This window comes from Cnephaeus nilssonii (assembly GCF_951640355.1).
Source record: "Cnephaeus nilssonii genome assembly, chromosome: X".
NCBI lineage: Eukaryota > Metazoa > Chordata > Mammalia > Chiroptera > Vespertilionidae > Cnephaeus > Cnephaeus nilssonii.
Window position 1 is genome coordinate 49,130,254 of NC_137071.1, and position 15,366 is coordinate 49,145,619.

At 49.2% G+C, this 15,366-nt stretch overlaps 1 protein-coding gene across 1 annotated transcript; it reads right to left on the reverse strand.

Annotated features, from left to right (window-relative positions):
* Window positions 1–525: 525 nt before the first annotated feature.
* On the reverse strand, window positions 526–5,164 carry LOC307095301 (large ribosomal subunit protein eL42-like; the record flags this gene model as incomplete). Its single annotated transcript, XM_079764541.1, has 3 exons — window positions 526–693; window positions 846–886; window positions 5,020–5,164. 3 exons carry the CDS (start codon window positions 5,162–5,164, stop codon window positions 526–528), a joined length of 354 nt encoding a protein of 117 aa, XP_079620667.1.
* Between the last annotated feature and the right edge of the window lie 10,202 nt (window positions 5,165–15,366).

Consider the following 15,366-nt stretch of genomic DNA (forward strand, 5'->3'; position numbering starts at 1 on the left):
CCTCAGTTGCAGGCTTGATCCCCGCCTTGGTCAGGGAGCCTGTGGGAGATAACCAATCCATGTGAGAGATGTTTTTCTCTCTCTCTGTCTCTCCCCCTCCCTTCCACTCTCTCTAAAAATCAATGAAAAAATATCCTCAGGTGATGATTAACAAAAAGAAAAAAATTAAAGGAGATGATGTAGCCATTTAAAATTTTTTTTTATTGATTTCAGAGAGAAAGGAAGAGGGAGAGAGAGATAGAAACATCAATGATGAGAGAGAATCATTGATTGGCTGCTCCTGCATACCCCACCCTGACCAGGAATCAAACTGTGACCTCCTGGTTCATAGGTCGACGCTCAACCACTGAGCCATGCTGGCTGGGCCAATATAGCCCTTTAAAATCCTGTTTTAGAGTAATACTTAGTGATATTTTAATCCTCACCCAAGGATATTTTTCCATTGATTTTTTCATCAAGAATATCACTGCATTTATTTTCTACAGCTTCAACATTTTCCTCTCAAAAATAAAAGAATCCCAAAGCTTAGAACTGGATCACTGGGCCCTTTGTCTTCTTATCTCTTCCGAATTCAAAATGCTTGCATCTCTTAATGGCCAGCATCCTCTTGGATCTGCAGGTAGGCTCAACACATTCAAGCCTTAGCACAATCTTCTTTGTGGTTTCAGCCTTTTTTTGGAAAATTGACTTTGTCTATAAAGGAGCCAAGATGGCGGCGGAGGTGAACGGCTGATCTGTTGCCTCGCATGGCAGTTTCGGAAATAAAACTAAAAGATGGACTGGTAAGCACAGCGACTCCTGCTCGTGTCTCCCCAGGCCGGGCGGCTGCTCCTCTCAGTCAGCACCTCAGCCGGGGTCATGAGCTCGTGGGCAGCCGCGGCAGCTGCTGTGGCGGCGGCCGCGGACTCGGCGCAGTGGCTCTCGGTGAAGGAAGAGACCATCTTTCTGCAGGACGGGCCCATCCGCGTCACCGACCTGGCTGAGCTGCCCAGTGAGATCCTCGGGGACCCGGTGGCCGCCGACACCGACTTAGAGGATTTTTAGGATTTCCCGTCTTACATTCAAGTCCTTTAGCCATTTTGAGAGAGGAGAACCAAGAAGGCAGCAAAGTTAAACAAATGAACTTCGCCGCACACAGCAATTTCAAAAATACAACTGGAGGACAGAGCATCTGCCACCCAGAACCACAGTAGAGCTGGCTGAATGGTGGATTTACAGCTAAGAGGGAAGAGGAAAGAGCGAACTCGGAGGGGATAAGGTGAGGAGGCGCGTGGGTCGGGCTGGTGGCGGGGGAAGGGTTGTGCGGCTTTTTTTCCAACCCTAGGGGAGATTAGCTCCCCATCACCCTGAAATCCAGCTTCTGGGGACACGCGGGAGACCCAGACGCCTGCGGGGAGAGGCTGGACTGTCGGCCTTCGTGTCGGAGAGTGGGAGTAACTTCCTTGCGGAGGTGCGCCCAGCAATCAGTGTTTGCTGCTCTGGAGCGCGGAACGAGGGGGCTTAAAAACATGGAAAGCAGAAAAAGCAGACTTGCAGCCATTGCGGTTCGCCACGCCATGGCCTGGTGGCGCCCTGAGACCCCGCCCCGCCCTGGGACCCACCCCGCACGTTTTGCAGACCCGCCCCGCACGTTTTGCAGGCCCACCTGGGCTCCAAGCAACGGCTTTTGCATGTGGGTGGCCTGCCCTGTGGCAGCTTGACCAGATAAACTGCAGTTCTAGTCGGACTGCTCCAGGGCCGCTCAGACAGGAGGAGGAAACTGCAGTTTTTACTGTAATTCCTGCTGAGTGGCCGCAGGCAGTAGCTGACCTACACTACATTGGAGACCCAGAAACGAGGGCATCTAGTGGTCGGTGTGAGATGACACCAGATTTCAACCACTCGCATAAGGGACACATTCAAGAGGCAGACTCAGTGAGCGCCAAAGCCTTGCTGCACCAAGACCCGGCCCATAAACGTGTCTCCTGCATAGCAACTCTTCCTTTATAGACACAGAGGGTCCGCACAGCCAATTGGCCTAGAGGACAATTCCTCCCAGTGACACCAACAACAATCAAGACTTAACTATACAAAGGAGGACCAAGATGGAGGCATAGGGCGGAAGCCTGATTGTTGCCTACCACAACAATTTTGAGACTACGACGGGAGAGCAGAGCAGACACCATCCAGAACCACCGGAGGGCTGGCTGAGCAGATGCTCTACAACTAGAATAAAAGAGAGGGGTACGCGGGATGATGCTTATGCCGGTGACCCAAAGATCACACTTTAAGAACTACGGCTCAGGCGACACAATGGCGGCCTGGAACGTGCTCGGCGCAGTTCCCCCGGCGGTCTCCGGCTGAGGGGAAGGCTCCACTCGCTGCCGAGCACGGACAGACGAGCCCCTGGGAGACATGGGGTGGGAGACTCCGTGCTTGCTGACCCCCGAGTCCTTCAAGAATCTCAACGCCCTGGAAGCAGCCAGGTGTGCACGCTCGGCGACCGGCCACCGCTGCAGACCCAAGGGCCGACGCAGCCACCCCGGACCAGCCCGCCGCCACGCACCGGGCACACCGGAGCTTCGCCGAGCCCGCCGCCCAACGAGTTCTGCGGCGGCTGCCCTGGAGCTCTGAGAAAATGGCCGAAGGAATTGCTGAGAGGGAATTGACCAACAGGAATTGGGATCAAGAAGACGAAACCCCGCTGGGTCCCGGATCCGGGTGAAGCCGCGCGCCCCTGGGTCCAGGTGAGGCTGGGAACTGGGTCAGAGTGAGGCTGGGTCCTGGGTCCGGGTTAGGCCACATGCCCCTGGATCCGGGTAAGGCCGCACGCCCCTGGGTCCGGGTGAGGCTGGGTTCCAGGTCCAGGTGGGGCCGCCCCCCTGGGTCCCAGTGAGGCTATGCGCCCCTAGGTCCGGGTGAGGCTGGTACCTGGGTCCGGGTGGGGCCGTGCGCCCCTGGACCTGGGTGAGGCCACGTGACCCTGGGTCTGGGAGAGGCCACGTGCCCCTGGGTCCGGGTGAGGCCACGCGCCCCTGGGTCCAGGTGAAGCTGTATCCCGGGTCCGGGTGAGGCCGTATGCCCCTGGATCCGGGAGAGGCTGGGTCCCGGGTCCGGGTGAGGCCTCGCGCACTTGGGTCCGGGTGAGGCCACGCGCCCCAGGGTCTGGGAGAGGCCACGCGCCCCTGGGTCCGGGTGAGGCCACACGCCCCTGGGTCTGGGGGAAGCTAGATCTGGGTTCGGGTGAGACCGTGTGCCCCTGGATCCGGGTGAGGCTGGGTCCCGGGCCCGGGAGAGGCCACGCGCCCCTGGGTCCGGGTAAGGCCACACACCCCTGGGTCCAGGTGAAGCTGGATCCTGGGTCCGGGTAAGGCTGTGTGCCCCTGGATCCGGGTGAGGCCACGCGCCCCAGGGTCTGGGAGAGGCCACGCACCCCTGGGTTCGGGTGAGGCCACACGCCCCTGGGTCCGGGTGAGGCCACGCGCCCCTGGGTCTGGGTGAGGCCACACGCCCCTGGATCCGGGGGAAGCTGTATCCCGGGTCCAGGTGAGGCCGTGTGCCCCTGGATCCGGGTGAGGCAGGGTCCCAGGTCCGGGTGAGGCCACGCGACCCTGGGTCTGGGAGAGGCCACGCGCCCCTGGGTCCGGGTGAGGTCACACGCCCCTGTGTCCGGGGGGAGCTAGATCCTGGGTCTGGGCGAGGCCGTGTGCCCCTGGATCCAGGTGAGGCTGGGTCCCGGGCCCAGGTGAGGCCACGCGTCCCTGGGTCCGGGTAAAGCCACGTGCCCCTGGGTCCGGGTGAAGCTGGATCCCAGGTCCGGGTGAGGCCGTGTGCCCCTGGATCCAGGTGAGGCCACACGACCCTGGGTCTGGGAGAGGCCACACGCCCCTGGATCCGGGTGAGGCCACGCGCCCCTGGGTCCGGCGGAAGCTAGATCCCGGGTCCGGGTGAGGCCGTGTGCCCCTAGATCCAGATGAGACCACGCGCTTCTGGGTCTGGGAGAGGCCACGCGCCCCTGGGTCCGGGTGAGGCCGTGCGCCCCTGGGTCCGAGTGAGGCCATGCACCCCTGGGTCCGGGGGAAGCTGGATCCCGGATCCAGGTGAGGCCGTGTGCCCCTGGATCCGGGTGAGGCTGGGTCCCGGGTCCGGGTGAGGCCGTGCGCCCCTTGGTCCGGGTGAGGCCACACGCCCCTGGGTCTGGGGGAAGCTGGATCCCAGGTCCGGGTGAGGCCACGCTCCCCTGGGTCCGGATGAAGCTGGATCCCAGGTCCAGGTGAGGCCGTGTGCTCCTGGATCCGGGTGAGGCTGGGTCCCGGGTCCAGGTGAGGCCACGCGACCCTGGGTCTGGGAGAGGCCACGCGCCCCTGGGTCCGGGTGAGGCCACGCGCCCCTGGGTCCGGGTGAAGCTGGATCCCGGGTCCGGGTGAGGCCGTTTGCCCCTGGATCCGGGTGAGGCTGGGTCCCAGGTCCGGGTTAAGCCATGCCCCTGGGTCCGGCCGAGACCAAACCAGAGGGAGTCGGACCTGCATTACCACCATTTGTCCACCATCCAGAGCTGAGGGGTCAGTGCCGACATGTACACATAAGGAACTGGTGGACATTGATATTGGGTCTCAAAAGAACTGTGGGTCCAGAAAGAAACTCACTACAGACTGATTCATTTGCCTGTCAGAATAACTATTATTGCTCGTCTCACATTCGGTTCTTATAAGTATATCTCTAGTGCACATGATCTCGCTCATCTAGGGGAAATGATGAACAACATAGACTGATGAACAAGAACAGAACCAGAAACAAGGAGGCATCGATCGGACTATCAGGCCTCAGAGGGAGGATAGGGGAGGGTGGGGGGAGGGGGGAGAGATGAACCAAAGGACTTGTGTGCATGCATATGAGCCTAACCAATGGTTAAGTTCAACACGGGGTTGGGGCATCTGTGGAGAGGGGTGTGGGATGGGAATGAGGGGATGAGGACAAATATGTGACACCTTAATCAATAAAGAAATTCAAAAAAAAAGAAAATTGACTTTGTCTACCCACTGTAGCCACTCTGCTTCCTACCATAGCACCTCTTTCCATGGGCATACAGGGAATCCTTCCCCTTCTTATACTGGGTCACTTTGTGAGATTGATGCTTTCCACACTTCTTACAGAAAGTCCTTTGGGTTTTAGGCACATTGACCATCTTGGCAGTAGAGCTGTCTATACGATGAAAATGGGAAACGACATCCACACTTCTCACCTCGCTCAGCTGGCTCCTCTCCATTGAATTTTAGAGAGAGTAGAAGGGGGTGGGTGTTTAGAGAAAGAAACATTGATGTGTGAGAGACACATCAATTGGTTGCCTCTCACATGCGCCCCAACCAGGATATGTGCCCTTGACTGGAATCAACCCGGGACCCTTCAGTCCTCGGTCCGATGTTCTATCCACCAAGCCAAACCAGCTAGGGCTATTTATTTTTCAGTATGTTTTTATTGATTTTTAGAGAGAGAGGAAGGGAGAGGGATAGAGAGACAGACGCCCCCTACTAGGGATCGAGCCTGAAACCCGGGCATCTGCCCTGACTGGGAGTCGAACTGGGGACCTCTTGGTTCATGGGTGGAAACTCAACCACTGAGCTACACCAGCTGGACATTTTAAAATGGTCATGCTATAATGGCAAGTGAGAGAGGATACCAGGTATAAAATAATATGTATTGCAGGGAAGATTGGTGGTTGCCAGAGGTGGTGGGTGAAAGGTAGACAAACTGGGTTAAGGGAGTCAAAAGATACAAACACTTCTAGTTGTCAAATAAATAAGTCATGGAGATATAACATACAGCATGGTAAATGCAGTTAATAATATTATACTGCAAATTTGAAAGTTGCTAAGAGAGTAGATGTTAAATATTCTCCTCATAAGAAAAAAAATTGTTGTTATGTATGGTGATGGATGATAACTAGACTTATTGTGGTGATCATTTCACAATATACACAAATATTGAGTCATAATGTTGTACACCTAAAAATAATATGTTATATGTTATTATGCCTCAATAAAAATAATAACATGTATCATATGATGAATATTTTATTTTAAAAGTATATTTCTAAAAAAGTATGTTTCTATCTTTTCATTGAAAAACAACTATAAACTTTTAAACCTATTAATAATAACCATCTCTGAGTGGTGGTGTTACAGACTCTTTTTCTTTTTATCCTTATCAGTTTTTTGTATTCTTGTTTTTCCATAAAGAGCATACATTACTTATATAATCAGCAAACATAAAAATTAACATTAAAAGGGGAAAATCAAAGGAGAAGAAAGTTTTGAGAAGGTTGAAGTGGTCAACTGAATCAAACACCTCAGAGTCAGTAAGATTCATTCTGAGAGCTGTCTATTGGATTTAACAACAAAGTGGCCTTGGTGAGAACTGTTTCAGTGTAGTAGGGAGTAGCAGCAGAAGCCAGATTGGAGTGGAACTGAAGAGTGAATGGGTGATGAAGAAGTGTAGACAGCAAATGTAGAAGTGTCTTTCAATAACTTGGTTAAGAAGAAAAGATATAGGGCAGAGGTCCAGTTTAAGATACCATCCAGTTTGAGAATCCCATACTATGCATGGTGGTTTTGACTATACTGATGAAAGGTTATGAAGGCCTTCTGATATTCTGATTTTCAGTGTAAGGAGTTATAGCATAGCGTGCAATTTGAAGCAGCGGCCAACTCAGAAAATCAATGTCAGACATTACTCTTCTGGTGCAGGGTGGAAGTGGTCCATGGATTAAAAAAAGGGACATCTGTAATACTTTCAACAATAAAGATAAATTTTTTAAAAAGAAATTGCTCTTCTGGGCTCAGTGACAAATTTATCATCATTAGAACTGAGCAAAACACTCCAATGCTACATATATGGCTACATAATTTAAAGTGTGGGATAATCCTTAAAAAGAGCCCCCCTTCCCCGCCCCCCCAAAAAAATCCTTGTGATGAGGATGAAATAGTTGTGGAAATTCTCAGGGCTCATGTGATAACAGTCTGGGCTTTTATTATTATTATGGTTATTCTCACCTGAGAATATTTTCCCATTGTTTTTAGATAAAGTGGAAGCGAGGGAAGAAGGAAGAGAGAGCGATGAGAGAGAGAGAGAGAGAGAGAGAGAGAGAGAGAGAGAGAGAGAGAAACATCCAAATGAAAGAGACACATAGATTGATTGCCTCCCGCACATGCCCCAACCAGGGTAGGGGATCAAACCGGTATAACCCAAGTACAGTATGTGCCTTTGAACAGGAATCGAACCTGAAACCCTTCGGTGCCAGGGCCAATGCCCTAACCACTAACAACACCAGCCATGGCAAGGGCTTCTTTATCAAGGTGTATAGCTCAGTTCCTTAAACAATATTGTTCTATAGGAATAATGCCAACCTCAGGGGATTCTATGGCTTAACCCAGTTATGAGATTAAATGTCAGCAGTGAGAAAGAGCAGTTTATGTTTATTTTAAAGCTCTAATTCAGATTCAAAAATCAATAACTGCTTGACATTCTGAAAAGTGCCCTCATGCTGGAAAAGCTATTTTCTAGGATATAATGAAGTAACTCCATCATCCTTGTCTTTTGTAGGAGGAAAAAGTAACCAAAATGGAGGCCTCTTCAGAGGATCTGAAGTTCTTCCTTTATACCCAAAACAAAGGCCCCATAGATTGTGGAATCCTTACTCTGCAGGCATCTGCTTCTGGGATAAGCAGAGGGAGGAGGATCCTAGGGGCATCCAACTAGAAGAGGGTTTCACTTGAGGAGGCGCAGGGCAGCAAAGCCACAGAGAAGAACCATAATCTTTAAACAAAAGGCAAGATAGGAGAAACCAAGATGGTGGCATAGGTAAACACCTGAAATTGCTGCCTCGCATAATCACTTCAAAACTACAACTAAAAGACAAAACGGACATCATCCAGAACCACAGGAAGGCTGGCTGAGTGGAAATTCTATAACTAGAAGGAAAGAGAAAAGCACACTGAGACTCAGAGGAGGTGCAGAAGTAAAGTGCAGGGGTACGGAGGCATGTGCACGAGGAAAGGGCTGGCAACTGAGTACACGGCTGACTTTTTCAATCAGGAGGGAGACACAAGCTCCCAACTGCTCTGAACTCCAGTTCCAGGTGAACTCTGGGGACCCAGACTCATACAGGGAGAAACTGGACTGTCTGGCATCGGGCTGAACTCAAGGTTAGCTTTCTCTAAGAGGTGCTTGCAGCGATTACCTAGGGACACTGAGACCCAGGCCTCTTAGGGCAGGGCTAAGGATCAGCCTTACCTGTTTGCTTCATCCTGTTAATTCCCTGAGACCCCGCCCCACTCAAGATGTGCACAGAGGCTTTTGCATATGAATGGCCTGGTCCTTTAAAATCTAAAATTACCTAACAACTGCAGCTGAGTCAGAGAGACCCAGAACATCCAAAGGAAGGCCCAAAGCCCCACAGCAGCTTGCATTGCTTCACAGCTGGGCCTCATCTGGGCACCTCCAAAACCCAAACAAAGAAGAGGAATTTGCAGATCTCTCCGTAGCTCCTGCTGGGTGGCCTCAAGCAGAGGCTAAATTAGCACCTCCTTGGAGATCCAAGAGCCAGTGTACCCAGGGGTCAGAGTGAGACCATCCAGATTACAACTCCTCAGATCCATAAGGGACACACTCAGGGGGCAGACTCAGTGAGCACCAAAGCCCCACTGAAGCAAGTCTTGCCCCATAAAGGTGTCTCCAGAACAGAAGTTCTCCCATCGTAGACACAGCTGATCCTCACAGCCAATTGGCCTGGAGGTCAATTCCTCCCAGTGATACCAACAACAATCAAGGCTTAACTACAAGAAGGCTGTGCACACAGCCCACAAAGGGGTGCACCAAGAGTGTCCACCTCAGGTAACTGGGGAGGCTGAGCCACTGGACCCTATAGGACACCTAGCACACAAAGCCACTCTATCAACACAGGGAAGCAGCCAAAATGCAGAGAAAAAGAAACAGATCACAAATGAAAGAAATGGAGGAAAGCAAACGACTGGATATAGAGTTCAAAACCACGGTTATAAGGTTTTTCAAGAATTTTCTAGAAACCACCGATAAATTGTGAGACCCTCAAGGATATGAAAAGGGACCAACTAGAAGTTAAGCATACACTGACTGTAATAAAGAATAATATACAGAGATCCAACAGCAGACTAGAGGATCACAAGAATCAAGTCCAAGATTTGAAATACGAAGAAGCAAAAAACGCCCAACCGGGAAAGCAAAAAGCAAAAAGAATCCAAAAATATGAAGGCAGTGTAAGGAGTCTCTGGGACAACTTCAAGTGTACAAACATCCGAATTATGGGGGTGCCAGAAGAAGAGAGAGAGCCCTGACCGGTTTGGCTCAGTGGATAGAGCGTCGGCCTGCGGACTGAAGGGTCCCAGGTTCAATTCCAGTCAAGGGCATGTACCTTGGTTGTGGGCACATCCCCAGTAGAGGGTGTGCAAGAGGCAGCTGATCGATGTTTCTCTCTCATCGATGTTTCTAACTCTCTATCCCACTCCCTTCCTCTCTGTAAACAAAAGAGAGAGAGAGAGAGAGAGAGCAAGATATTAAAAACCTATTTGAAGAAATAATGACAGAAAACTTCCCCCACCTGGTGAAAGAAATAGACTTACAAGTCCAGGAAGCACAGAGAACCCCAAACAAAAGAAATCCAAAGAGGACCACACCAAGACACATCATAATTAAAATGCCAGAGCAAAAGACAAAGAGAGAATATTAAAAGCAGCAAGAGAAAAACAGTTAGTTACCTACAAGGGAGCATCCATACGATTGTCAGCTGATTTCTCAACAGAAACTATGCAGGCCAGAAGGGAATGGCAAGAAATATTAAAAGTGATGAATAGCAAGAACCTACAACCAAGATTACTTTACCCAGCAAAGCTATCATTCAGAATTGAAGGTCAGATAAAGAGCTTCACAGATAAGAAAAAGCTAAAGGAGTTCATCACCGCCAAACCAGTATTATATGAAATGCTGAAAGCTATTCTTTAAGAAGAGAAAGAATTAAAAAAAGGTAAAGATAAAAATTATGAACAACAAATACATATCTATCAACAAGTGAATCTAAAATTCAAGTGAATAAAAAATCTGATGAACAGAATAAACTGGTGAATATAATAGAATCAGGGGCATAGAAAGGAGTGGACTGACAATCCTCGGGGGGAGGGGGGGAAAGGGGTGTGACGGGTGCGGGAAGAGACTGGACAAAAAACATACACCTATGGATGAGGACAGTGGGGGGGGTAAGGGTATGGGGTGGGTGGGAACCGGGTGGAGGGGAATTATGGGGGGAAAAAGAGGAACGACTGTAATAATCTGAACATTAAAGATTTATTTAAAAAATAAATAAACAAACAAAAGGCAAGATAAAGATGGAAGTAGAAGAAGGGAGCCCAGCCAGAGTGGCTCAGTTGTTGAGCATTGACCTGTGAACCAGGAGGACACTGTTCGATTCTCAGTCAGGGCACATGCCCCAGTTGTGGGCTCGACTATGTGCAAGAGGCAGCAGATCAATGATTCTCTTACCATTGATGTCTCTAACTCTCCCTCTCTTTTCCCCTCTGAAATCAATTTAAAAAATTAAAATTAAAAAAAAATTAAAGAAGGGATACAAATATCTTTGGGAGGCATGGGAGCAGGATTTTCCTCTCCGGATACGAGGGACATATGAAGGAAAGCAAATTATTTAGAATGAAGGCTGTGAAAGATGAAGATGTATTGGAGCATCTCTTTTTATATGGTACTCAGAGCCTGTTGCAGGGACTGATTTGGCAGTTTACTGGTAAAGATGGTATACAGGCCCTAGTCCAGTGTGGCTCGGAAGTTAGAGAGTCGACCCACATCCCAAAGGATCGAGGGGTTTGATTCCTGGTCAAGAGCACATACCTGGGTTGCAGGTTCAATCCCTGGCCCTGGTTAGGGCATGTGCAGGATGCAATCAATCCATGTCTCTCTCTCACATGGATGTCTCTCTCTCTCACACAAATCTCTCTCTCTCTCTCTCTCTCTCTCTCTCTCTCTCTCTCTCTCTCTCTCTCTCTCCCTTTCTCCTTGCCCTCCTTCCCACTCTTTCTAAAAATCAGTGGGAAAAATATCCTTCGGTGAGGATTAACAACAACCAAAAAAGTATACAAGAGTAGATCCTATCTTCTTCACACACACACACACACACACACACACACACACACTGCTCTATTGTCTGGGGCTGGAGGTGAGTTGGCTTTATGAAAGGCACAAGGCAGGATAGTGAAAGTTAAGGTTGAATTCAAGCTCTTATGGGTGCCCCTTTTTGGCTCAATGTTCTCTCCTTGAACCAGGTGCTCAGGTGTCGGAATCCACATGGATGGGTCTGTCCAGGAATCCATGAAACACATACTAGTACTCTGGCTCCCTGTCTCTGATAGGATGGATGGATGTGCATGAACAGAGAGGTGGGGAACTTTAGGCAGAAGGCAATGGAGTTTGTGATCTCAGAGATCTGAATGGGCCTAGAAGTCAGTCCTCTATTTTGCAGCAGGGTTGGCTTGGCAGGTGGAGTAGGAGAAAAACTGCCTGGGTTTCCTACCTAAATGGCCCACCATCCCTCCTGCTATAAGCAGTGCATGTCAGCAGAAGCCTTGGCCTTCACGGTGTTGTCAGCAACCTGGCACTCCCCAACATATTGACCTGATAGTGCTGGCTGGTTCCAGGGAGGAGCAGGGGTAGTGGTTGTGATTACTGAGGCACGGGGATTCTGGATGAGGCATTCATGGTGTTATTGTTGGCAAATTTGGCTAACAGGGCAGAGCAGAGGAGTCCAAAGGTTAGACAGAAAGGGTAAGCACAATGGCTTCTATTTAGGACCTGGTTTACATGTTTCATTGGATTCTCAGCTTGAGTGGGTGGGTGATAGACCATTGGATTTCTATTTGGAAGACCTGGAAAATGATCCTGTGAACAAAATCTTCTGTATGTACAATATGATTTCAATGATGCATGTGTGTATAAAGAAAGAGAGTGTGTCCTTTTCACTACACCCTTCAAGTTTGACACTTAGCCCCATTTTTCTGGCTATGACCTGGACTCCTTTCTGATTCTTCACCCCTGCCACACTACCTCTAGTACCCTTGGGTAAAAATTTAGGATTGGATTCAACCTAGGAACTTTCTATTTCTGTGCTACCCCTGAGGTCCTACAGTGCACTATACCCTCAAGAGCAGAATGATCAGGAAATGGACATCAAGCTGTATTGGCTGAATTAAAATAAACATTAAGACAGGAGCCCAAAAGCTCTAATTTTCCATTTCACTTTTTTCACTTGGCTACCTGGTCTAGTATGTCCTTTAGAAAAGGATTTGTGAAAACCAGTACCAATTATTAATATAGGACCACTTCCATCTTTCTCTAGCAGCCCTTATAAACAGTTTGAATAACCTTCCACAGCCTGAGCTGGGTTGGGGACATTGGAAATGTTCTGCAGATTTTCAGGGTTTTGCATTTCCTTAATCTCATGGACCAATTTGGAAAGAGTTTTTGCCTGTGTGTCTTAAGAACCATTTATATTGGAAGCTGTCCCCTTTGATTTCTAAGCCATACATCAATGTTGTCTCATTGATCAAAGCCATACACAATGCCACATTTTGTTCAGTAATGAGGCCCAGGGACCAGCTGGATGATGGACTCCATATGTGAGGCAGTGCTGCTGCATGCCATCTGAGGAAGCCTCAAAATTGCTGTGATGTAATAAGCAGAACTCCCACCAGTCTGCTCATTGATTCTGTTGATGGAGTCTGAATCGCTGAACTATACTGTAATGATGTCACTGGTGAGATGTGTTCTTAAATAATGTGATCAATTTCTTCCATCAATTGTCCTGGTCCTGGGTGGAACAGAAATGGGGAAAGCCCTTGATGTGGCTAATGTTTGAACCATGCCAGAGACAGCAGGCTTATGTTTAGGGACTCTTTCCTTGTATGTCTCAAGATCTAATGAAAGGGCTCTGACCAGATACCTTAGTTGGTTAGAGCATTGTCCTGATATGCCAAGGTTGTGGGTTCAACCTCCCATTGGGAGGGATACATACAGGAATCAACCAATGATTCTCATTCTCTCTCTCTCTCTCTCTCTCTCTCTCTCTCACCCCCTAAAAAAAAAAAATCCTACATAATAAAAAGGTAATATGCAAATTGCATCACTCCGCTATGCCCACTATTGGGCAGGCTGGAGGCGCGGGGGGCGGGACTCAGGGTGGCTGATTGGCTGCCGGTAGGAGCAGGGGTCGGGGACTCCCCGACCCCCGCTCCTCCCGCTGGCCTAAACTGCCGACGCTGCGGAAGGACCCATGGGGCCGGCGGAAGACGCTGGTGGTGCTGGTGGTGGAACTCGGGGTGGCCAATTGCGTGGCTGCCGGCACCAGTTTTCCGCCAGCAGCAGTTTTCCTCTGGCCACCCGCCGATCGGAGCGCCTCCCGATCAGAGTTCCTCTCGGGGTGGCCGATTGTGCTGGCTGGAGGCGCTCAGATCAGCGGGTGGCCAGAGGAAAACTGCTGCTGGCGGAAAACTGGTGCCGGCAGCCAGGTGAAGGAAAAGTCTATTGCACGAAACTTCATGCAACGGGCTTCTAGTCAATAAATAAAAAAAAGAATTTTTTAAAGAAAGATCTAATAATGGTCTCCCTGAGTGAATTCAGGGAAATAAGCAGGCTGATGTAAAATCTTCAAATAGCCCTAGCAGGTCTGGCTCAGTGGATAGAGCGTCAGCCTGTGGACTGAAGGGTCCTGGGTTCGATTCTGGTCAAGGGCACATGCCCAGGTTGTGGGCTCAGTCCCTAGTCGTGGTGTGCAGGAGGCAGCCGATCAATGATTCTCTCATCGTTGATGCTTCTATCTCTCTCTCCCTCTCCCTTCCTCTCTGAAATCAATAAAAATATATTTTAAAAAAAATTAAAAAATCAATTAAAAAAACATTTAAAAAAATCTTTAATATTCCCCCAAAACATCCATTGTAAGAAGAAAGTCTGGCCGAAACCGGTTTGGCTCAGTGGATAGAGCGTCGGCCTGCGGACTCAAGGGTCCCAGGTTCGATTCCGGTCAAGGGCATGTACCTTAGTTGCGGGCACATCCCCAGTAGGGGGTGTGCAAGAGGCAGCTGATCGATGTTTCTCTCTCATCAATGTTTCTAACTCTCTATCCCTCTCTCTTCCTCTCTGTAAAAAAAAAAGAAGAAGAAGAAGAAAGTCTGCTTAGGATTCAAGGCAGAAGCCTATTTTAGCTGCTTACCAGGAGCAAATGGATTTACATTGCTCAGTGTAGTAGTTTTCCTCCTCTCCACTCCATTTTCCTCCCATCTTTTCCCTCCCATGCCCTCCCTTCTCTCTCCTGCCTTCCCCTCTCTCTCTTGCAGCATCAATACCTCATCAAGAAGATGTGTTCATCCCTAACCGGTTTGGCTCAGTGGATAGAGCGTCGGCCTGCAGACTGAACGGTCCCAGGTTCGATTCCGGTCAAGGGCATGTACCTTGGTTGCGGGCGCAACCCCAGTGTGGAGTGTGCAGGAGGCAGCTGAATCGATGTTTCTCTCTCATCGATGTTTCTAACTCTCTATCCCTCTCCTTTCCTCTCTGTAAAAAAATTAATAATAAAATATATATATAGAAGATGTGTTCAGGCCCTAACTGGTTTGGCTCAGTGGATAGAGCGTCGGCCTGCGGACTCAAGGGTCCCAGGTTCGATTCCGGTCAAGGGCATGTACCTTGGTTGTGGGCACATCCCCAGTAGGAGGTGTGCAGGAGGCAGCTGATGGATGTTTCTCTCTCATCGATGTTTCTAACGCTCTATTCCTCTCTGTAAAAAAATCAATAAAATATATATTTATAAAAAAAAAGAAGATGTGTTCAGCCCAGCCACATGCCCGGTTTGTGGGCTGGGGCACATGCAGAAGGCTGCTAATCAATGATTCTCTCTCATCATTGATGTTTCTATCTCTCTCTCCCTCTCTGTTCCTCTCTGAAATCAATAAAAATATTTTTTAAATAAAAAAGACAAGTTTGAATAGCAGTAAACAGGCAGAGAACAAGTCAATTCTAGCAACAGTATTTTTTTTTTACAGCTACAAGCTATTCAAATGAACTTCCTGTAGCCTAGAACTGCAAGCACCCTGAAGAAACCCTGCCAGAACTCCAAGGAACAATGAGTACACACTGATATTGACCTGCAGTTTTCCTTCCAAGGAGCTCTGCTATAGGAACTCTCTCATCTGGTCAAACAGGTCTGCCCACCATTCCTTAAATATATCTCACAGCTTCCTGTCACCTGGAATGCTTGGCCTTCCATCTCCTTTATGACCTGAGCCCAACTCTGCCTCTTCCATT